The 18,911-nt window shown below is 38.2% G+C and overlaps 1 protein-coding gene across 2 annotated transcripts in view; it reads right to left on the bottom strand.

Moving 5' to 3' along the window:
* Positions 1-6,709: 6,709 nt before the first annotated feature.
* The window catches only part of LOC126188058 (prefoldin subunit 2-like), a 19,395-nt gene continuing 7,193 nt past the window's right edge, over positions 6,710-18,911 (bottom strand). For both annotated transcript variants that reach the window (XM_049929502.1, XM_049929501.1), the window contains exon 2: positions 6,710-7,682. In XM_049929502.1, the coding sequence (XP_049785459.1) occupies positions 7,183-7,674 (492 nt within the window). In that variant the 5' untranslated portion in view covers positions 7,675-7,682 and the 3' untranslated portion in view covers positions 6,710-7,182. The remainder of the gene's footprint in view (positions 7,683-18,911) is intronic.

Here is an 18,911-nt window from a genome sequence, read left to right as displayed (position 1 = left end):
GTAGGCTGCAATAGGTATTGGGAGATGATGAAGCTTGCACAGGATAGAGTAGCATGGAGAGCTGCATCAAACCAGTCTCAGGACTGAAGACCACCACAACAACAACAACATTGGACTCGCCAACTTTGTTATTATCGGACGTGGTGCACAAAACACGTTCCAAAAGTACATACACACGCATCACGAACAGTATGCTTCACCGAGTATGCAGACCAATGGACATCTGCATTCAATACATGCTACTATGAGAAACTATTGGTGACAAGGCTTCATCCACTTGCTGGCACCACCTGTGATCACTGATTTCTGCAACCAAGTTTTCTGATGCCACACTCAAACATATTTGGACAAGCCAGTTAGCTTTCGCAGTAAAAGGTGGCGATTTCTAATGCTTCCTCACATACTGTCTCACAATTACTGATCACGGAGCAACTTTATCATGTTTTATTATTCAGTGATGCAAGCAGCCCCCACAAACTGGAAAATATCATTATGGACACTGCAGCTATGTAGCAGCAGCAACTCAGGTAAGCTCCAGCACTTTCAGCAGCACCCAACCTGCCAGATAGTGCACTTCACTAGGTAATGTCAACAAGCATGCAAAACTGTGGGGGTATATTCTTGCTTCAGACAAATGGTGCACAAATGCATGAAGCCAAGCAATTTCCCAAATGGGGGCAGCAATCAAAATTAGGCATAACTGATCACTCCACAGCACTCTGCCTGGCCACTACTACAAACAATTTTGCCCCACTCGAAGAAGATGTACCACTCAAACTCCACTACATGATGACAATTTACTTTCTTGTAACAGCAATGTAGCTGTCTTTAAACACAGCTGACGAGCGCTCTATTCTTCACAGTGTTTCTATGTTGCATCAGCTGTATGTCAAAGACATGTGTAATGAGCTAGTTTATTTAACTGACACTGGTTCAGACATCAATGTCCTCCCTGCAAGATCAGAAAACTATTCATCCATAAAATCACAACTCACAGCAGCGAACAATTCTAGAATTCCTATGTTCAGTCACAAATGTGCTGTCATGAATTTAGGATTCCCAAAGGATTTTCAATGGAATTTCCTGATCTCTGACGTCGCCATACTCAGTGCGGACTTTCTCCACTGTTACAATGCAAATGTGTACATACAGGAGGTTATAGTTCACAAGAACAAAGGAATTTTACATGGTCATTCGATAATCCTAGGGGAGACTTCTGGATTTCAGCATGTTCAGCGGTAGATGCAAAAACTACCTTTGTTAGAGTCCCTTAACTTCCTGTCCAGTGTTAGTGATCTATTTCCAAAGTTATGAATATGCTTGGCGTCGCAGACAATGAGACCCTGCGTGCCTACATTTCTCACAGCGCCACTGCACTTGCTACAACTCAAGAGCAGAGATGATGCCACTCTCAGTACAAAAGAGGGCATAGCAGAACACCAGCCCACGCCACAGATTAAGTAAAACATAACACTAAACATCATATTTCCGCAGTGCCAAGGCCACTGGTTGCTTACAAGACCCATTGGTTGGCTCCTAATAAGTACACTGCTGCAAAGAAAGACTTTGAAGAATTTCTGGCAATGGGGGTTATCAGACACACTGACAGGCCTTGGGCATCTCCCCTACATCTGATTCGAAAGGAAGATGGTACGTGGTGTCTATGTGAGGACTATCGTGCCCTGAATGCACTCACCACACTGGATCGCTGTCTGGTTCACCACTTGCATGATTTTACAGCTGTGCTGGCAGGCTCCCGAATGTTCAGTGATACTGACTTCCAAAAAGCCTATCATCAAACTCCCAGTAGCACCAGAGGATATACAAGACAGTAGTAATTAAGCCTATTGGCCTCTTTGAATATGTATGGATGTCATTTGGTCTTAAGAATGCTGCAGAAAAATGGAAACATTTTGTCAGTGATGTTCTCTGCAGCCTGAATTTCTGCTTAGCATTGCAGAATGACATGTTGATTTTTTTGCATCTGCTACCGAGCACGAAACTCAGGTACGGACTATTTTTGAAAACCTTTCCCATTACGAATTGAAGATAAATAATGACAAGTGTGTGCTTTGCAAACAGGCAATGGACTTTTTGGGACATCAGATGACTCCTTACAATCTTAGGTGGACTTGTTGCAATTCATTTCCATATCAGCATTTATGTTGTTTCTTAGGCATGTTTCATTTCTACAGGCAGTCTGTTTGTTCATGGTGAAGTGAGCCACATATTGCAGTCTCCATTTTCACTTACCTGTTGGGGTTGTCTGGGGGAAGAGACCAAACAGCGAGGTCATCGGTCTCATCGGATTGGGGAAGGACGTGGAAGGAAGTCAGCCGTGCCCTTTCGAAGGAACCATCCCGGCATTTGCCTGGAGCGATTTAGGGAAATCATGGGAAACCTAAATCAGGATGGCCGGATGTGGGATTGAACCGTCGTCCTCCCGAATGTGAGTCCAGTGTGCTAACCACTGCGCCACCTCGCTCGGTCATCTACCTGTTAGCTGCTGCCACCAGCACTTGTACAAAGCAATGGTATACAATTCAACTTTAAAAAATTATGTTCCCTCATAAGGAGCAACTTTATCACCACCAGTTGATGGAATAAGTTTAGAAATAATCCTTTCTAAATTTTGTTGTATTTGAATTGTAAATCTTCTAAGCAGATTGTAATGTTGAAATTAGATTTTGTTCCTACGTAAAACCACATCCCTGGAAACCATTTTGGTTCCAGACTGGTTTTACACTAGTGAATATGAAAGGCAAATTGATAGCTTCATGGGAAGTCCCCGTACAGAAGGGATAAGACAAGGATGGTTATGGGCCTGCATGAAATGAATACAGAAGGCGAGAGACCAAGGGGAAGTCAAAGACACAATTGCTGATAGGAGTCGAAGAAAGATTCGTAAGAGAGGAGAAGACTGTGTCTGGATGGTGACAGAGATATGGTGGAAACTGGAGAGACTCATGTTTCAAGCAGCCCTTGACATTAGTGGGAAACAATACAAGGTAATAACAATGATGATCTGTTTATACCAATTATTAATGTTTGTCAATAAATTATAGAGTCTTTATAGATTAACTAGCTGCAGCCCACAGTTTAGCCATGGTTAAACAGTTATTTATAAAGAAATGTTAATGCCAAAACTCACTATCCATGTGTATGCGCCATCAAAAAAGTTATCTCTTGTATTGAGGCGTGAGCTACTTGTGGCCCAGCAAATCGTGCGACATCGGAACAGTAGTCACATTGCTCATCCCACAGGAACAGTGACTTTTTAATAAAAGATATCCTACATGTTAATTCAGGGTATAGGCTACCTCCATTCCTAAGTTTATCCATTTCTGTCCAGCTTCTTCAGTTTGAAGGAGCAACAAACATACTAACTTGACAAAGAAAGAAAATAAGCAGTATCTAGTTCAGCATAGTGCAATTTTATAATATTTGTATGTTCAACAACATTATCTGCCCTCACGTGTGCACCTGTTACCAGCAGATACACTGGGATATCCTAATGAAATCCAGCCTCACTAAATGCCTACCATGTTCTACACGTAAAGACACAATGCCTCTCTGTCGTAAAGCATTTAAATGACATTGTCATCATGAGACTTCAAGTTTCTCAGAAGCTATAAGTTACGTCAGATGCTCAGCAGATAAAATGCAAAAGGCTTGTAAGGAAGTACAGATTAAACACTTTGAGGGTTGTATAATCACTGTATTCATTATGTTGAATCATATTACGTAGGACGTATTAAACAATAAAAGCGCTTGCACAAATACGACACTGTTCAAAATTCAAGGAGTAAATAGCTTTTCATAAGAGTAATTATTCTTCCACTTTTCGTGTTATGTTCTTAAAATCTTGTAAAATTTAAAAGTAGCCTATGTTTGGATCAGGGTATATGCTAATCACATATCAAATTTCTTCCAAGTCTGTCCAGCTGTTTAAGCGTGAGGAGGTAACAAACATATTCACACAGAAACATTCACATTTATAATAAACTAGCTGTCACCTGTGGCTGCCACCGCATATCAGTAGTTTTGTTATGGTGAATAATAGTAAACAAGTTAGTAATTTATAAATGTTTGAATATATAATAAATCTAAAAACAAAGATGATATGACTTACCAAACGAAAGCGCTGGCACGTCGATAGACACACAAACAAACACAAACATACACACAAAATTCTAGCTTTCGCAACCAATGGTTGCTTCGTCAAGAAAGAGGGAAGGAGAGGGAAAGACGAAAGGATGTGGGTTTTAAGGGAGAGGGTAAGGAGTCATTCCAATCCCGGGAGCAGAAAGACTTACCTTAGGGGGAAAAAAGGACGGGTATACACTCGCACACACACACACACATATCCATCCACACATATACAGACACAAGCAGACATATTCAAAGGCATAATAGTGCAGAGATGTAGGTATTAAAACATATGCAGTTGTGGAATGTAGGTAATGAATGTTTTACTTATTCTGCTGTATGTAGAATCTGCAGTCATGCATTGTATTTTTTAATTAGTACTGGATCTGAGATTTCACTACTAGAGCAACACATGCCAACCATTTCCTCCTTCAACTTCAATTCAGTATGGTGCCTACATTTTCTATCCATGCCCCTAAGATGACCAATTTATCATTTACACAGTCAATTACAAGATCATAATGAAATTCAGCCTCACCAAAAGCTTCCATATGCAAGGGTGCTACACTCTCTGTTTGCCCTACAACCTTTAAATGTTGCTGCCATTGTGAGTCTTCAAGCATCTCTGAAGCTATAACAGACGTGTAACACTCAGTGCCTAAAATGTGATGAGCTTACGACTAATGTTACTGTGGAAGCATAGATTCAACACGTGGAGGATTGTATATTCATTGTATTCATTATGTTTAATCTTACTATGTAGGACATATTAAACAATAAAAGCAATCACACAAGTATGATACAGTTCAAAAGTCAAAGACTAAATAGCTTTTTCAAAGAGTAATTATTATTCTATATTTAGTGTTATATTATTCAAATCAATTTTTGAGCTATGCGCAGCTGCATACCAAATTTCATCAAAACTGGTTCAATGGTTTAGTTGTGAAAGTGTAACAGGCAGAGTTACTTTCGTATTTATGATATTAGTATTGAATAGCATCACACGCTAACACCATAACAGGAAGGGTTTGATAACTAATTATCCTTTTCAATTTATACATTAGAAGTAAATCTGTAGATGGAATGATTTATTGAATAAAGGTTTGTAGCAAAAACTTATTGGTCCATAAAATTACATAGCCCCAGTTTTGAGCTGAGGTTGGATAACTTCACCCAGTTTTCTGAGTCTATGATCAATTTAAAAAATTATATCATGATAGCACATACTTTTTTAACTTATTTTAAATCTTTCAGCTGTGAAATGCTGCTATGAATGCTGATTGGCTAGGACAAGATCTGCAAGAATTGGTTCATTTATATTACAGCCCAAGGAACTATTACTATTCACTGAACATTTATTAAGATGTGCTTCCCTGAGCAGAGTAGAGTTTAGTGTGTGGCAAGGTCACCTACATGTTGCTTATACTGAAAATGCCTAGATGACAGCCATGAACATTTTTCCTCATTCAGTGTGTGACATGACTGTAGACCTTATTTTCCTGTTAGCTGGTGTTGAACTTAGAATTGTCAGCACATTTAGTGTGTGCACTTGTTATAAATCCCATGTTACATCTGAAGTAAAGCTCTTCTGATTATTAGAATGAGAGTTTAATTTTTTATAGTGAACACTAAGTTCACTGAGAGTCACAAACTTATTTTTAAGTATCTACTTCTTCTCATGTGGAATTCACATAGTGTTTCCAGTTGGTTGTGCTTAGTTAAAATTCTTGATATTTATGTTATTTTTAGTTTTAAAAAATGAATGATGAATGTTTCAAGTGAATGTAAGAAGTTTTATGTATGGCAATTCAAACCAATTCTATAAACTTTACTTGTGCATGTAGCCAAGTTCTGAAAATCAGCAAAGTGTGTCAAGTTTCCTGATGTTTTGGATCAAGAATGGGCCCAGAATATGTTGCCAGCAACATCAGGGTTCCCAGAAGCCTAATAACATTACTCTGTAGGATGAAAATATCTGTTGTGGTCACTTCGAGGAGAGAGATATATAAAATTGACATCTTACCATGTACTGAATCTGAACAGTCAAGATTACTCCCAAACACTGTTTAAATATAGAACCACATATTAAACTAATATTTTCACCCAAAAAGAAGGTAGTTCAAAATTCAGAAGAAGGCAAGGTTATACTGCCTACAACAACACAATACATTTTAAAGAACTGTGATATTCAAACCAAACTTTTGGGAGATGAAATCCTTACTTAAAAAAAAGAAGCAGATAAATTTCAGCAAGGAAGATATTTTCCATAGTAAAACTTTACGACTTTTCAAACACTCTTCATGTCAGCTAGAGAGTTGACACCAGTTTATGTAACTCAGTCCTTAAGCATTTATGTTTGGTATGTCTGGTTTTGTATTTAGGTCAATCTTGAAACAAAAATACACAAATAAATAAAACTGTGATGAATGGTTACACATTTAACACACTTTAAAACATCATTGCATACTTAACCAGTGTTACATTATGAAAACTTAGTACATATATAACTTGTGATGAATCAGATACGGGTTAATGATGATAGGAGTCAGGAATCATCAAGAAAAGTTGACAAATTTATCTTCAAGCATTACATCATGAGTATTTATAATTTATAAGTGAATGCTCAAAATAAGAAATCTGACAATCAGGACAGAAAACAAAATTATTATGTTTGGATTATTTCTTTTGTGAGGTAGATTTCAAATATGATCAAATATATAGTTTTGTTCTGAAAGATATAAGAAAACCTAAATTCCGAATGTTACATGTTAACAAAATATGGAACAAATATGTCATAAGTAACATAATGCCACCTTATGAGTATGTTACAAGCACGAGTGTTCGGCACTCTTTTCTCCATTAGCGTATAAAAAGCAAGTTAAAAATTAAACATAGTAGTGCAGAAAATATTGGTTTTAGATTATTCTGGAGATTGATACACTGCCCATTTCACTAAATGTTTTCCACTTAGCTATAGGAATTTTTAATTAATGAGTTCACAATTAACCATTTATTTCGCAGATATTAACATGTTCAATTAACAATGGCCGCATCACTGCTACCTCCAACCAGAACACTAGAGGGTTCTTTGCCCACAGCTCCTGTGCCTTGTTTTTCTTCTTCTGAACCAGGAGGTGGACGGTCATCAGGTGCTCCACGTATACGGATGTTGTAGCGTTCTTTGTGCTCAACCAGTTCACGTCCTTTAGAGACCAGTTGTTCCTTAAGTGTTGCTATCAAACGTGTCAGCTGTTCACTGTTGTTGCGTACAACAGGACAGACATCAGCTACGGTCATCTCACAAAGGACTCCACTCACTAGTCGATAGCAACGTCGAGCTGGGTCTGCAGTTTTCAGAGTTTCCAGGACTAGATTGTGTTCGTGCAGATCCTGCTCCAGCTCAGATAGCTTCAAAGCAAGTTGACGTTGTTCATTTCTTAATGTCTGGAACTTCTGTATCACTTCATCTTGTGTTAGGGATGGTTTCCCTTTATTCTTTGGAGCATTATCACTGGTAGTCGCCATACTATTAACTGAAATTAAAAGAATGTGTTGAGAGTAACTTGAAATTGATCAAAGTCATGAAATCTTAAAAGTAGTGAAGTTAATGTTTGAAAAAATAATGAAAATAAAAACCTTACAAAAAAAAAAGCACATGATTTTCTGTAGTATCAATAGGATTTTTCATTAACCCCCCCCCCCCCCATTTTCAACTCTTCACAGAATCACTTTGATAAACCAACAATTTTCCATTGTTGGTCATATTTTCTGCAAAATTATCTGTACATAAACATAAAGCGAATTCTCCACAGCAACAGGCCTTACACTCCATTCATTTATGTATTTTTAATCCCCTTTTCTCCTTTTCCCAGAATACAATATTGGCATCAACCAGTTGTTGACACCTGGAAGCAGCATCCAACATCAGAACAATGACCATGCACAATTTTTGTTGTTAATGGATATAGCACAGTGCTGTAGCCAAGACGCTAATCACATTTTAACACCTGTTGAAAGACAGAAGAAGCTGTGCCTTCCACAACTAGCAAGTTTGAACTACAAACTGATTTGCATTTTCCACAAAATATAACAAATCATACAATAAACACTGTTCCAAAATAATGCACTGGTTATGGTACTGTGAGGCCATGCATGAATGATACAAGTTCACAAAGGTGTGTTTACCTTGTGATTCTTTGGAGAAACAGAGATGGTTTATTCAAATTTCAAATCAGTCAAGATGCTCCACTGTACATACAATAAACATCAGGTGGCATGAGAGTCCATTCTGTGGTTTATTCATTTCGTGTGTGTGTTTTGTGAGTGTAAATTACTTCATTTTTGGTACCTGCTGTATCTCTGTTTCGCAACAAGACACTACTTCAAAATTTAATTTTTCATTTTTATTTATTTTGTTACCAATGAATAACTACAAATAATGGATTCAAATATAAGTCACTTAGGAATGAAATCAGTAGGAAGGGCAAGGAAACTAAGTGAAATGATTGCTGGAAAAATGAAAATGACTCTTAGGGAATTAAAAGTAAAGGCGACAACATTTGAGTGCAAAAGAAATTCCAATGTTAAATTGAGAGAAGAGAGTTCATAAATGGCAAACATACATTGAATGCCTTCAAACAGTGGAGGAACTGTCTGATACTGTAATAGAAGATGGAAAGTGTGTTGAATTGGAGGACATAGGGGATTCATGGTGTATTTCTGGGTGTACAACCGAGTTGTTTCCGACCCAGTAATCTCCTTCAGTTGGTGTAAGTTGTGCTGTTATGTGCATTTACTGCCTGGACTCCAATTAGACAGGCACCTTGTTTATTAACATCTCTCAACCAAAACTGGGAAATGTTGAGAGAATGTGCATTTCATGGAATATCAGTGCAGGCTCTGAAAAACTAAAAAGAACATCAAAGAGCGTAGAGGGCACCAGGAGTCAAATACACAACTTGCAACAAGTAGTGGTGAGAGATCAACAATATTTCACAGTATGACTGGATTCCAGGCACTGAGTACACATAACAGAACAACTCGCAGCACCCGAAGATGATGATTGGTTCAGTCATATAAATATTTTGCAAAAAGGGAAACAACAATTCAACTGTACACCCCAGAGCACAACATTAACCAAGGGCACTGAGAAAACATGAGAGATCACATAGGCCGCCCAATATTAGTCAGAATTTGACACAGCTTTGGAAGCTTTGGGATGAAACATGGCAGAAGGGGGCAGGTAACATTCCTACTGATTTCTGAAATTACTGTGGGAAGTGCCAAATGAGCAATTACTGAAGATAGTATATAGAATCTACAATGCTGGGAAAATGCACACGACTTTCAGAAGAATATCAACCAAGTATTCCTGGAGATAGCAAAGACAGAATGTGATAAATATCACACAACCAGTCTGGAAGCTTATGCAACCAAATTACTGACTATAATGATGTAAAGAAGAATCGAAAAGAAAACTGATTATCTGTTAAATGACAATGAATTTAGGTTTAGAAAATATAAGAACTGTGCAAAGGCTATTCTGACATTACACATAATAATAGAAACATGAATTGTGAAAAATCAAAATGCTTTCATAGGATTTCTAGAAAAGGAGTTAGAGAATGTGAAGTGAAACAAGATGTCTGAAATCCTCAAAAAACAGGTACTGCTATGGAACAACAAGAATAGCACAAAATATTTAGAAGAACCAAGAGAGAACATAAGAACACAGCAGTGATCAGATTAAAAAGGACGTAAGACAGAGAGTTAAGAGTTTTTCTCCTCTACTGCACAAGTTGGTAATAATGCATGGGTGGTTTATAGAGCAGTATGAGATTGCTATTCTTGACTGACCTCATCCTGATTAAGATGACGTTGGTAGGCTTCTTTTTGAGCATTATGACCACCCTTGAATTTTGGAGATAATTTATAGTAGAGCTATCATAATTGTGGTCTGTTTCAAAACATCTTATGATTTGTTGAAAGAATGAGTCATGTGAATTTTTTACTAACAAAAATTATTATTAATTACTAGGCTCATGCTGGTTTTGGCAGCTCTATTGAAAACATCCACTACACTGAAAATTACAGAGTCATACGGTAAGACACCAATAAATTTGCTACGTCTTTGTTTTCCAACGGAACACATCCAAGCATTCTCTATAGGCAAGACAGGGACCAGGGAGGAATCAGTGTGTTGTTACAATCCCCCAAAACAACAGGTTCGAGGTGCTGTCTTTCAGTGAAACTGAAACTCAGCCAGTTGGACTCACTTCACCTGTTCGGCAGAAACCTGGTTTGTCCCGTGTCAAGAGGAATCAGATGCAAAAGGGCACAGATCTCTTAATCATTGGCAGTTCAAAAGTACAGTGCATAATGATTCCCATTAGGGAAATGGTAAAAAGAGACAAGAGGAATACCAGGTGCAATTAGTGTGTATGCCTTAGCGTCTCATTCAACATACTGAAAAGCCTATTCTGGCACAATTGAGGAAACTGGGTGCAGCCAACTGTATATTGTCACACGTGTTGGAACAAACAATGCCTGTTGTCTGGGCTCTAAGGTCATACTTGGATCATTCCCAGAATTTATCACGGCCCCCTGGTTGTGAGTCAAGTGGAAGGAGTGAATCAGAAACCAACAATATTTCAGTCTGACTGGAGTCGAGCCATAGGGTTGAGAGCTGTAGGTTGCCTCTAAAAGGGTTAGGTGTGCATACAATGGCTTTCTAGGTTAGGTGATTCACCATCCAGACCAGATAACAACAAATATAGGAGACCCTAAAGTTTAAGTGTAAGTGTAAGCATAAGTTAAGATCCAAAAGAATGCTCCCCATGAGCAAGAGTATCAAAATTGTAGTAGTAAACTGCTGAATCATTCGGAACAAAGTGATAGAGTTTGAAGTGCTCTTGAGAATCAGGGAAGCTCACATAATACTAGGCACAGGAAACTGGCTGAAATCTGAAATAGATAGCAGTGAGATTTTTAAGGAAACTTATGTGTATATTAAAAGGACAAATTAATGGGAAATGAAGATGATGTATTTATCACAACAGCCAAGAAACTAAAATCCCTCGAGAGAGAAACTGAAGCTGCAAGCAACACTATTCGAGCAAGACTCGGTATCAAGGGCAGGCATAAAATTATAGCAGGGTCCTTGTATTGACCACCATATTCTCCTCCTGATGTAACTGAAAACTTCAGAGAAAACCTCCCATCACTTGTATGTAAATTCCCTAATCATACTTATAATCACCAGAGGAAACTTTAATTATCCAGCAATCAATGAGGAAAACTACAATTTTGTTAGTGGGGCCGAACCGACACCCTATGAAATGATTCTAAAAGCCTTCTCTGAAAACTACCTAGAACAGACAGTTCAGAACACAATTCATGATGGAAATATACTAGATCTGATGCCAACAAACAGACCTGGCTTCTTTGAAGAAGTCCACATCAAAACTGATATCAGTGACCATGAGGCTGTCATGGTAACAATGAATACTAAATCACAAAAGACAACTAAAACAAGCAGAAAGATTTATAAGTTCATTAAACTAGTCAGAGAAACTGTAGTGTCATATCTCAATGAGGAACTGGAAACTTTTAGTAATGGCAGGAGCAAGTAGAGGAACAATGGCCCAAGTTCAAAAGAAAAGTTGACAATACATTGAATAGATATGTACCCAGTAGAACAGTTCATAATGGGACATATCCTCCATGGTATACAGCCACTGTAATGAAACGTCTAAAGAAACAGACGACTGCATAAAAGGTATAAAGCACAGCATAGGGCTGTAATAGAGAGATGCTGAACGAAATACTTTTGGGGACCAAGAGAACAATGGGTGAAGCCTTCAATTACTACTGTAGCAGAATACTGTCAAATGATTTTTCACAAGACACAAAGAAATTAAATTCTGTTCATAAGTAATGGCTGTTAGTTGCACCATAGTTAGTGTCCAGTCACTCAAGGATGTGTCAGGAACTGAAATTGAGAGTAACAAGACAAAAGCAGAAATCCTTAACTCTGTTTTCAAATGTTCCTTCATAAAGGAAAATCCAGGAGTGCTGTCCCAATTTTGTTCTCATAGCACTAAAAAGATGAGTGAAACAGATGTTAGTGTTAGTGGCATCGAGAAACAGCTGAAATCATTAAAACCGAACAAAGCATCTGGGCCTGATGGATTCCCGATCAGATTCTACACCCATTCAGAGCTGAGTTAGCCATTCTTCTGACTATAATCTATTGTAGATCCGCGGAACAAAAATTTGTGCCTAATAGCTGGGAAAAAACACAGGTCACACTGTCTACAAGAAAGGTAGCAGAAGCGATCCACAGAACTACTGACCAAAATCCTCCCCATTTGTTTGTTGTAGAATCTTAGAACATATTCTAAGTTCAAACACAATGAGGTATCTTGAACAGAATGAACTCCTACATGCCAACCAGCATGAAATTCAACAACATAGATCATGTGAAACCTGACTAACACTTTTCTCATCTGACATTCTGAAAGCAACAGATCAAAGCAGTCAGGTAGATGCAGTATTTCTCAATCTGTGAAAAGCATTTGACACAGTACCACATCTACATTTATTATCAAACGTACCATCAGAAGGGGCAACAGACGAAATGTGTGACTGGATTCACAATTTCTTGGTAGGGAGGATGCGGCACGTTATCTTGGATGGAAAGTCATCGGCAGACATAGAAGTAACTTCAGGTGTACCCCAGGGAAGTGTGTAGGGTTTCTTGCTGTTCATTTTATATATTAATGAGCTTGCAGACAGTATTAATAATAACCTCAGAGTTTTTGCAGATCACGCAGTTATCTAAATAAAGTACAGTCTGAACAAAATTGTACAAATATTCAGTCTGACCTTGATAAAATTTTAAAGTGGTGCAATGACTGGCAAATAGCTTTAAATGTTCAAAAATGTAAAACTGTGCACTTCACAAAACAAAAACATGTAGTATTCGTAGTATCCTATTAATACATTATTAGTGAGTCACAGTTGGAATTTGTAACCTCACAGAAATACTTTGGTGTAACACTTAGTAAGGACATGAAGTGGAACAATCACATAGGCTCAGTTGTGGGTCAAGCAGGTAGCAGATTTCAGTTTACTGGTACAATTCTAGGGAAGTGCAATCAGGCTACAAAGGAGATTGCTCACAAATCACTTGTGCAAGTGTGTGGAACCTGTACCAAGTAAGACTAATAGGAGATATTGAACATATACAGAGAAGGGCAGCACAAATGGTTACAGTTCGCCTGGCCCACGAGCGAGTGTCACAGAGATGTTGAAAGAACTGAACTGACATACTCTTTAAGATAGACAGAAACTGTCCTGAGAAAGTCTAATGACAAAGTTTCAAGCACAAGCTTTAAATGATGAGTCTACGAGTATACCAGAACCCCCTACATATTACTCCCATTGGGACTGTGAGGATAATATTAGATTAATTACAGTACACAAAGAGGCATTTAAACTATGTATTGTTTTTCCCCTGCTCCATACATGAATGGAATAGAAAAAGCTCTAATAACTGCTACAGTAGGATGTATCCTCTGAATTGCACTTCAAAGGGTTTGGAGAGTACAGATATAGACGTAGTTTCAACATTAATGGTGTGACCATTTTTACTTAGCATTATTGTAAAGGATAATGTTAAAGACCTCTTGTGACTGCAATATAGCGAACCTCTGCACTCTGGTATTGACAGCTGACACTGGTTAGTGCATTTCCAAGAACAGTGGATGGACCACTATGAAATGACAGAACGTCCTTCAACAATGTTTTAATGGGATTGGGCAGACTTGTCAACACACACACACACACACACACACACACACACACACACACACACACACAGTGATCTTAATGACAGAATCCCTGATGTATTAAGTACATCACCTGAGAAAAAACTGTCAATTACTTGCCACAATGTTTACATCACTGAGACAATAACTCAGATACTTATGATGAGTTTAATTTACAATGGTAATAACATTTTCTACATTCAAAATGAAAACCACCTTTTTTAACTTCAACATAATGGAAAAATAAGTGTTGTCTTAACAGAAACCCTGCACATCATCAATGATTGACTTCTGGATATAGGCTCTCTAGAGTAAACAAGGTCATTGTCTCTGGGTTTTCTTATATACTGTCATCCAGCAAATAACTTCCTTGGTCTGTCAACAATCCATTTGCCTGGTTATATATTTCATTACACTCCATTTCATTTTCATTACAGTGACAACTCCCACAATGCAATTTACTTTCCATTTGTTTGTGTTCCAGTCTCTTCTAGTATGCCTTCACATGCCCCAAGTCCTCTGACTGACACCCTCTGGTTTTGGCATTTAAAACCTATGTCTCACAACCACAAGTCAAAACAGGGAATACACATAAATAAAATTTCCATTTCAAATGCGTTGGTAAATTTATGTTAAAAAATACAACATTGTTTACAAAAAGCATTGTATACCAATTTTCCTTATTTATTAGTCTACAATATGTGCCTTTTAATGTATTACATTTTTTAAAATCACATTTTGGAATTTTTTATTTTCCCTCATAAATATGTTGTTGGTGTTTTGATTCATGGAGTGTGTTCTCTAAATGGATGTTAGTGGGTTGTAAAAATTTCACTGGACTGTTTCGAATAGTTCCAAAGTTATTAAGACCTGAAGTTGGGTCTGAAGATAGATTGCCAGATGCGGGTTGCAATTTCCGGGTCACGCCACCTTCTTTCACAAGTCATAATTCTGGAACTAATTGGCAGGGGAAACTAATACTTTGTACATGAGTGTTCCACACATGGTAGAATTAGTGTACTGAATTTCAGTCAAATCTCAGACTATGAGCTGGAGCCCCTGGTTGAGCTGACATGGAATGACCCGCTTACATTTCTGGATTACTTGTTTCAATATTTTTGCAGTATTCTTTGTAATGCATCACAATAATAACATCAGAGCTGTTCCTAGATAGTAAATATAGTCTCCTTTTGTCCCATGATATCTTTATTCCTTGTGTAATCCATGGTTTATTTTTATACTTCTATTTGATTTGAGTTATCTTCAGTGGGCAACAATTTTCAAATGAGCAAGTAACTTTATTAATCAATGCTTTCCGATTTCCATTTGAATCAGAAGTATTAAACCATCCATCCAAAATTCATGAGTTTGAGCCGTCTCCTAAAAAAAATTCTGACAAATTTCAACAATTAACATAAGATATGCATGTCATGATCAGATAGCCTATTTGCTATTGGTTTTGTGATATGATTTTTTTCCTTAGATTTGTCTACAAAGATATCAAGAGATAGACAAGGTCCAACAGAGAGTGACGTGTTGTCAAAAATGGTTCAAATGGCTCTGAGCACTATGGGACTTAACTGCTAAGGTCATCAGTCCCCTAGAACTTAGAACTACTTAAACCTAACTAACCTAAGGATATCACACACATCCATGCCCGAGGCAGGATTCGAACCTCCGACCGTAGCGGCCGCGCGGTTCCAGACTGTAGCGCCTTTAACCACTTGGCCACCACGGCCGGCGACGTGTTGTCACAGGATAGTTTAATCAGAGTGGGAGTGCTATGGAGATGCTCAACAAACTCCAATGGCATTAACTACAACAATGGTGTTGTGTGTTATGGAAAGGGTTACCATTGAAATTCTGAGAGCACACATTCAAAGAAGAGTCAGGCAACCTATTACTTCATTCCACATATATCTCATGAAATGACCATAATCAGAAAATTACAACACACATGGACAGTTGTTCTTCCGATACATCATTTGTGAATGGAACAGAGAAAGGGGAAAATTTTAGTGGTAGCAGAGGTACCCCCACCATACACCGTAAGACGGCTTGTGTAAACAATACATACTGATACCTAACTTCAACCATTACAGTAGTCGGTGAAGTTTATTTGCACTAGATGCAAACACAACACTGTCAGTAAAAGAAAGATGGTATAGATACGCAACATTAACACAAATTATATCTCCTTATTCCCAGTTTAGAGCTCTGATAAATTTGTCAAGGACTGCTCAGAATAGCAGCAATGCTGAACTCTCATTAGAAAGAATAAGTCTTTTGGAAACTGCAGCAGTGATTTCCTAAAACTCTCCCAATGAACTAAAGTCAACCATTCACCTTCCCTACCACAGTTCTCACATGCTCGTTCCATTTCATATCACTTAGCAACATAATGCCCAGATATTTAAACAATGTGACTGTCAAGCTGTACACTCCTTATTCTGTATCCAAACATGACAGGTTTGTTTTTTCTACTCATATGCATTAACTTATATTTTTCCACATTTAGGACTAGCTGCCGTTCATCAAACCAACTACAAATTTTGTCTAAGTCATCTTGTATTTGCTACAGTCACTCAGCCTTGACACCTTACCGTATACCATAGCATCACCATGAAACAACTGCAGACAGCTGGCCACCCTGTCCACCAAATCATTTATGTATATAGAGAAGAACAGCAGTCCTATCACACTTCCGTGGGGCACTCCTGACAATATCCTTGTCTCTCTCTGATGAGCACTCGCTGTCGAGGACAAAATAATGGGTTCTACTACTTAAGAAATCTTTGAGCCGCTCACATATCTGTGAACTTATTCCATATGTTTGTACCTTCATTAACAGCCTTAAGTCCCATAGTGCTTAGAGCCATTTGAACCATTAACAGCCTGCAATGGGACAGTATGACAAATGCTTTCCGGAAATCTCTAAATATGGAATCTGCCTATTGCCCCTCATTATAGTTGGCTGTATGTCGTGAGAAAAGGGCAGGCTGAGTTTCTCATAAGCAATGCTTTGTAAAACCATGCTGATTCGTGGACATAAACCTCTCAGTCTCCAGAAAATTTATTCTGGAAACATGCCCAGGCTGTGGCTAAGCCACATCCATAAAATAATATCCTCCTTCCAGGAACGCTAGTCCCACAAGGTATGTGGGAAAACTTCTGTGACATATGGAAGAGAGGAGACGAGATATTAGCAGAAGTATAGCTACGAGGACAGGTCGTGATTGGTTGGTAGAGCAATTGCACAGAAAGGCAAACATCCCAAGTTCAAGTCCCCATCTGGCACACAGTTTTAATCTGCCAAGAAGTTTCATTTACATTCATCACTGCAGAAACCTTTTGCCACAAATTCTGATGACACAGTTAATTTCTATCATAACAAATGAGATACTAGCTTACTTGGTTTACGAACAACAGGAAATTACGAATGAAGATTATGAAATCAAACAACGAAAAATCCAGGAAGGAATCTAACAATATTAGAGAAGGAAAGTTGCTACTCACCATATAGCAGAGATGTTGAGTAGCACATAGGAACAATAAAAAGATTCTCACAATTATAACTTTCAACCATAAAGATCTTTGTCAAACACACACACACACACACACACACACACACACACACACACACACACACAATGGCAGTCTCAGTTTCAGTTGCCCGAGACTGCAGTCGTGTGTACGAGTTGCATGTGTGTGTGTATTGCTGACAAAGACCTTAAGGGTCAAAAGCTATAATTGTGAGAATCTTTTTGTTGTGCCTACCTGCGGCTCAGCATCTCTGCTATATGGTGAGTAGCTACTTTCCTTCTCTAATATTGAATGAAGATTATGACTTGATACCAGCAACCGACTCATTAAGTCATTGTATTCAGTTACCACTGTTCAACATGCAAGTTGCTGCCAATATCGGTATGCAATACAACAGCTGCAGACACTGTAAGTGCACTTTGCCACTCTGTTCTCTCAGAGGTCACATTAGTTTGCTAGCATTCTTTTAGTGATTTTTTTGGGTTACTGGTGACATAATCCATTGCTCAATTTTCTAGGCTTCTATGTCCACCATACTGATGATGTTAAAGGTCTGTTGCCACATTATTGTGTTGTCCAGTATGTCCATGTAATACATTTCAACTAAATTTTGGACTGGTTCCTTGTGCAAGGCCCTGATTGGTTAGTGTTTTGTCACTAATGGTTCTGGTATTGGTGTAGTGTGAGAAATAGATGGCGGAACACAAGTTGTAACCATGCCACTGAATGAAGAATCCACGCATGGAAGAAGTTTAACAGTAAGAGAATAACAGAAACATAGCAGGATTTCCACGAAGTCTGGAAACAATCCTCGAAATATACCAAAAAAACAAAAAGGATATATGACTAAAGTAAATTAAATGAAATTGAGAAAGACTCAAGAGAAATAGCCCAAAAAATTTCTACAGAATGTTCAGAGATGATATAAAGGGTTATCGGCCTCCTAACAGATGCTTCAAAATAACAACCAGACTAATCTCTAGAAGCAGACACTATAACTGTGAAAACCCTTAAAAAAGAAATACACTACACAAAATCGAGACCAAATCCAGATTCAAAACCACATATAAAGATGATGTGACGTACCAAACGAAAGCGCTGGCATGTCGATAGACACACAAACAAACACAAACATACACACAAAATTCAAGCTTTCGCAACCAACAGTTGCTTCATCAGGAAAGAGGGAAAGACGAAAGGATGTGGGTTTTAAGGGAGAGGGTAAGGAGTCATTCCAATCCCGGGAGCAGAAAGACTTACCTTAGGGTGAAAAAAGGACAGGTATACATTCGCACACACACACACGCATATCCATCCGCACATACACAGACACAAGCCGACATTTGTAAAGGCAAAGATGTTGTTGAATGACAGGTGAGGTATGAGCGT

The sequence above is a fragment of the Schistocerca cancellata genome, chromosome 5, assembly GCF_023864275.1.
Source record: "Schistocerca cancellata isolate TAMUIC-IGC-003103 chromosome 5, iqSchCanc2.1, whole genome shotgun sequence".
Classification (NCBI taxonomy): Eukaryota; Metazoa; Arthropoda; class Insecta; order Orthoptera; family Acrididae; genus Schistocerca; species Schistocerca cancellata.
Note: the sequence above shows the minus strand (reverse complement) of the source record. Positions and strands in the feature narration are given on the sequence as shown.